Raw genomic sequence first — 6,000 nt, forward strand, 5'->3', positions numbered from 1 at the left:
GGCGTGAAGAATGGGCTTGACTGGTTTACCAAGCAAATTGATTTTGGCCCACTAAACAAGCTGTTCTAATTGCTGCAAATTACCAGCGTGGGGGAGGGGGGAGGGGAATAATGTAATTAAGAACAATATCCATCTAATTATTTTCTAAAGAGGGGGCTACAGCTGAGTCATGATTTCGAACCCACCTAATCAGAAGAATTAGAAATTGGGATCTGGATAATCAAAATTGCATGGACAGGGGGAGGGCATGGCTGCATGAGCTGATTGTAGCCTCAAGAAAAGACTTAAGTATGATGTGAAGGGATTCAGTACTGCTTGAGTTTATAGATATATGTGTATATATTTTTTTTCCCACCAAGGTCCATAGTAGTGGGAGAGGAGCTAGCAAAACGCACAGGAGTTATCCATTAATAAATTGTTGGCAGGTGACATTTTCTTTCCGATTTTTATTTTGTTTGTAAAGTAAAACAGCTTAGACTTTGTGTGCCCGTTCAGCTTAGCCCCCCGGGACTGCAGATTCAAGGCACTCGGGGCGGCCACTGCTACATTGATTGTTTGGCAGAGCCCTGGAAGATGAGGTCACCCTGCTGGATGAACAGGATGAAAGCAGCAGGAGTGGCCGACAGGTGACTTCACGGGAGGGGCTCCGTTGAAAATGAGCATTAGTAAACGGTGCACGCTTTTGTTTCCCGTCAGATAGAGAAATAAACAAGAATAAAATACCCTGGGACAAAAAAAGAAGAGGTCACGAGGGGTAGGACCAAGAAAAGATAGATCCAAAATGACATACAGGTCGATGGTCTGAAGAATGCGGTGCTGCTTTTGCAGTTGATTCTGCGCCTCCCTTGGTACAGATCCCTGGGCCGGAGGGATTTGATAAAACAGGGGATGGCAGAACCTATGGCTCTGGCTGCCCACACTGACAATTGTGGCTAAATGTTTGGGCGCTGGGAGAGGCCCCAGCGCCCAGTGAATGAAATCCCACTGACACTGGCATCTGCCAGCCTGGAAACCCCAGATAGACTCAGCACTTCATAGCGCCTGAGCTCACCGCTGGGAAGTATAAATCACCACTAGTTTCTCATTTTCTCTCCTCTGATTCTGTTTAAGGCTTTTTTTTTTTTTTTTAGCTATGCAGCTTGGGGGGTGCGATGCTGAGACAGACGTCGGGCCACGACAGTGCATTCATTGCTGTTTTCTCTTCGCAGGCAGTACTACGAGATGCTGTACAACACCGCCGACGAACTGCTGAACCTGGTGGTGGATCAGGGCGTGAAATACACGGAGCTGGAGTACATCAACGCCCTGAGCCTGCTGCAGCGTAGCCAGACCGGGGTGGGGGAGCAGGCCACGCAGAACATGAGGCTGCAGCGGCTGAAGGAGATCATCTGCGAGCAGGCGGCCATTAAGCAGGCCACCAAGGACAAGAAGATAACCACCGTCTGAGCCCAGCCACGGACCGCTGAGCCAAGCAGCCCAAGGCCGTTGCGTTCACGGGTTGCTCCGCTGTGTATCCGGTCCCTTGATTAGAGACGCATCAAAGCCGTGCAGGACGCAGGGAAGCATGCCGAAACCCCCCTGTTCCAACGCAGGTTTTTATTTTGCCATGGAAGCAGAGGAGGAGGAGGAGGAAGGGGAGTGAGAAATTAATACTTTCTGCCTGTTCAGTTCTTTAAAAAGAAAAAAAAATGCAACAGTAAAGTTAAAATCAGAGCGCCTTGTAATGAATTTCCTGGGTGCCAACAAAATAACAGAGGGCTGGCCCGCAGCATCCTGCTAGCCTGAAGGCTCCGCTCTCTGCACGTCAGAGACTTGAGCCATCAGATGGGTGCAGGAGACGCCATGACTTGACCACCTGACATTTATGCGCTAGCCCAGTTTAGTTTGCTGAGCCGATGTGCGTTGTATTCATTTCTCACCTCCAGCCTCGTACTCACCGAAGGCACATTCGCTGGGAGGGCTTCCGAAAGCACGCACCCTCCCCCTCACTAAAATAAGCCCCCCCCCCCCCCCAAGCCTTTCGGTTTTGCTGTGGAAAGGCACCACCCACCCGGGCCAGTTCTGGCACCGATTTTGAACTTGCTGTGCAACCAGATCTGCCGGTAGTTGCATGGGGGGAAAACTACAGCGTCGGTAAAAACAGAATTTCCATCCAAAAACGAAAATGAGTCCAATGAAAGCGCTCCCAGCTCGCCTCTGCTCTTATTTTTCCGAAGAGCAGCGCGGGGCCCATTTTGGCAAGGAGCGCGCCATTAAATCAGGAGCCAAGTGCGCACCGCCTGCGTGGAACTGCTCAGCTGGAGGCGCAGAGGATGGCGACACAGGACCCAGTCTGCTGAGAATGTTCTGTCATTAGGCACATGGACTCCGAGCCCAGCAAGGCCTTCATATTAAGAATAAAATGTCTGATCCCCTTCCAGGTCGAAATACCTAACTGCCACTCTATACAGCTCTAGTCCTCATGCAGAAGAAAACCCCTGTATTGTTGTTTTTTTATTTAAAAAAAAAAAAAATAGCCACCGCTTCCAATATTTTCCCTCATGCTTTCAGATGTCTTTGCAGGCTGACCCCTGCTGGGTCCTAATCGAGAAACTGGCAGAGCGCCCACTGATTGGGCCCAGCAGGTTCCAAAAACTACCCAGGAGGGAGGGAGGGGAGGGGTCCCGAACCCCTGAAAAAAAGCGTTTACTTTAAAATCTTCCAGAGCAGATCCGACAACCTGGAACAGCGTGAAACGCCTGTAGCTGAGCCCTTTCGCATCGCTGATAATGGCGTCTGGGCTTTTTTATTTTAAGCACAGCTGATGTAAGAACATTTCAGTCCCGAAGAGACACATTTTATTTTCCCATTAATACTTTTTGTTTCTGGTCGTATGCACAGAATCTGCTGACCGACGTGGTGGGCGGCATCTGATTGCTAACGCACAGTGCTGTGCCCCCTGTTCTCGTCCCGCTGCAGCAATTCGTTTCTGTGGTTGCACTCAATGGGTTGTTACAACTCGCACCCCCACGCCTGCTCTGCCCAGGGTACATTCTAGAGTCAAAGGGGCATAAGTCATGGCTTACATAGCCGTATGCGGAAGTAGGTTGGAGGGTCCGGTGGTGTACGTACAAGAATCCCGTCTGCCACAGGTCGGAATGGAAGTGGGAACCAGCAGTTGCCTCTCTTTGGCCGTACGATGCCATTTGCTCTTTTACCTGTAAAAGAACCTCATGTGCACGGCCAATGTACTGGCGTCTTTCAGGGTTAAAAAAGACGAAGGTAGCAGAGCCTTTTTCTCTGTTTCGTCCCCTGGGTTACGAAGAAATGTTCCCTGGTTCTCTCTCTCTCCTTCTAGGGGTATCCTAAGTACCTCGTTTGTTGACCGTTGCGTCTTAAAGAGTGCCAAAGACGTTATTGCAATGGGAAAGTGCCCTCAGCGCCCATGAATTTCGCTGGCTGATTTCAGTGTCCGCTCCTCCTGCGTGCATGTATTCTTCCTAAGGAGTTCTTAAAAGCACAACCGTATGCAAGCCCCTGGGACTCATTGTGGTAAGGTCACCCAGGTAACAACAGCACCCAAGAGACTTGGGGGTGCGTAATGAACACTGCTGGCAGGTGAGGATCTTGTGAAAATGAGAAGAGAGCCTCCCACCTCCCTGTTTTTAACCAATGCTTGCACCAAGCATTTAATTTATTGTCATCTCCAGTAGCTGGTTAGTGAGCAGTGCTAGAAAAAGCTCCAGGCAGGGGACCCCCCCCCCCCAAACTCTTGTTCAAACCATTGAGAAGGGTGGGAGGTGATCCCCCCTCGGATTTTGCTGAGTGGGAAGCGGTAAACAAACAATTTGCTTTTGTACAGTTTGTTTATTTCAACGTAACGCCTGCCAGAGCATTCAAAAAAAATAGTGGCTCTTCCGCCTCGTGGTCCGCCGCCCTTCCGGCGGCTTATTGTGTGGCGGTTCCTCGGAGAAAGCCGATCGCCACGGTCGCACGCCTCCCCTGGGGCGCAGGTAGAAGGGGTAAACAGGGAGAGATCCTGGGCCGGAGTGAGTATCAACAGGAGAAATGTAAATCTTTGGAAAAAAAACAAACGCCAAGTTTCTTTCTCCTGTCAGGATTCACCCTACCCAGCAGCAGTTGCATCCCCCCTATTCACTCTCCTCCACTTCCTTCAAGTAGGCTGATTTATTTTATTTATTTTTTTTACCCTGTTCCTACCTCGGGTCACTCCTGCGGCACTTTTCTCCTGCTTCCTACTCTTCTCTTACTCCTTTGCATGTCTCCCGGGTGTCGGTCTTTCCATCAGGTCCATTACATGGTTCCTGTTTCCCCCCCCCCCCCCTCCCTGCTTGTTGGGGGCGGCAGCAGTTGCTCCCAGTGGGAGACCCCTGGCGGCAGCAGGGGTAGAGGAAAGGGCCTGTCGGTGACCCGCCCGAGGACCCTCTCGGCTCCTACCACACTTTTCCCACTCAGTGCCGCTGTCTGTATCCTACCCCCCTCCCCCTAAATGCTGCTGGTGAGCCGGCCTGGGAGGAGGGACGAGGCTCATAGCTTGGAAAGGAAGCTGCCGCACAGGGGACCTTGGGGGCTGGTGGAAATTAGTGGGCTGGGAAATAAAAATGTGTCCACGGGCCACGTGTGGCCTGCAGACTGTAGCTTGGGGACTCCGGGCTTAAAGGGGCATGCTGCGTCCTGCTGCCTCTGCTGAAGGAGGTGATTGCTGCCTATTACTGGGTCTAGCTCTGGAAGACAACTTGTGAGAGATCTCGGAGGAGAAGCCACATGGGAAAGAAGCAGTTAAAAGGCAGATAAACAAGAAAATATATAAATGGAGTCCCGTGGGCTTGGGGAAATTGAGTTAATGGATTATTTGATATTCTTTGTGGAGAAGAATATTGTTCTCTAGTAACCCCGCTTATATGGTATAGACTGTTTTTTGTTTTGTAGTCATCAAGTAGCTCTTTGTAATTCAGAGAGGACTGGTCACTAGGCTTCAGGAAGACCGTGTAAGTGATGCATGTAGACTGTTTATCCAGCTTTCTGCCGTTTGAGATCCTGATATGTGTCACTCCACCATGAATCTATGCCCTTCTCCCAAAAAAAAAGGTTGAAAAGTGCCCCTTGCACCACAAAGCAGAAGATGGATTTGGTTACTGGCTCCAACTTCTGGTCCTCATGTTGGTTGGAACTGGAAATGCTGCTGAGGGAGCACTCACAGCCCCTGGGGAAGATTAGCCAAGGAGCACACCTACTGGCTGGACAATGAGCAGCATGGGAGAGCCCCTGAAAGGGGTCCTGCTTGGGGGGGGGGGTGTCTCCCTGCGATGATGTGTCTGAGTTTGGCTAGCAATACAGGAGACAAAGAATATGCTGGAGGCCATGCATAAAGGTTAATGTGAGATGTAAGGGGAGAAAAAAAATGAGGAAGCATGTGTTTGAGCCGAGGACTGGATTTCTTCGTGGAAACCACCGTATCGGTTATTGTATTCTGGTTTCCATGACAGTAGATGGATCTTTCTGTAATTTGTTCTTACAATTATTGACTGTGGCTTCCCCTGCTGTTTCACACTGAAGTTTTGTGGAAGGGAGTTAAAAGTACACGATGTAACTATGATTCTCTTGCACTTCCAGAGAGGGGCCAGACTGGATGTTTGTGCAACTTCAAACTTGAAGAAGCAAAGAAATGAAAAAAAAATAAATATATATATATATACACACATACACACACACGAAGTATATAAACATATTAAAGGATGGTTAAGAATCACCAGACCTCGATGTGCCTTTTATTTCATAATTCCTTTTTTCTCTTTTCTTGTAGTTCTATTCATAGAGCAAGTTTAGGTGCAGCAGTTTGTAAATGGAAGGTATTTTTTAATGTGAAAATGTGTAACATTAAAACATTGCACACACAATGCTAACATTTATTGCCTGATAAAGGAAGGAAAACACATTTTTCATGTCTTCAGCTGCCCTCACAGGAAGGCAATCACATCACTGTAGAATGTAATGGCCTTT

The 6,000-nt window shown here is 49.1% G+C and overlaps 1 protein-coding gene across 1 annotated transcript in view; it reads left to right on the top strand.

Annotated features, from left to right (window-relative positions):
• The window catches only part of EXOC4 (exocyst complex component 4), a 779,245-nt gene extending 773,496 nt beyond the window's left edge, over positions 1-5,749 (top strand). Inside the window, exon 18 of the mRNA XM_029615101.1 lies at positions 1,209-5,749. Within this exon, the coding sequence (XP_029470961.1) occupies positions 1,209-1,446 (238 nt within the window). The 3' untranslated portion in view covers positions 1,447-5,749. The remainder of the gene's footprint in view (positions 1-1,208) is intronic.
• The last annotated feature ends 251 nt before the right edge of the window (positions 5,750-6,000 follow it).

Source organism: Rhinatrema bivittatum, chromosome 9 (genome assembly GCF_901001135.1).
Source record: "Rhinatrema bivittatum chromosome 9, aRhiBiv1.1, whole genome shotgun sequence".
NCBI classification, from domain to species: domain Eukaryota; kingdom Metazoa; phylum Chordata; class Amphibia; order Gymnophiona; family Rhinatrematidae; genus Rhinatrema; species Rhinatrema bivittatum.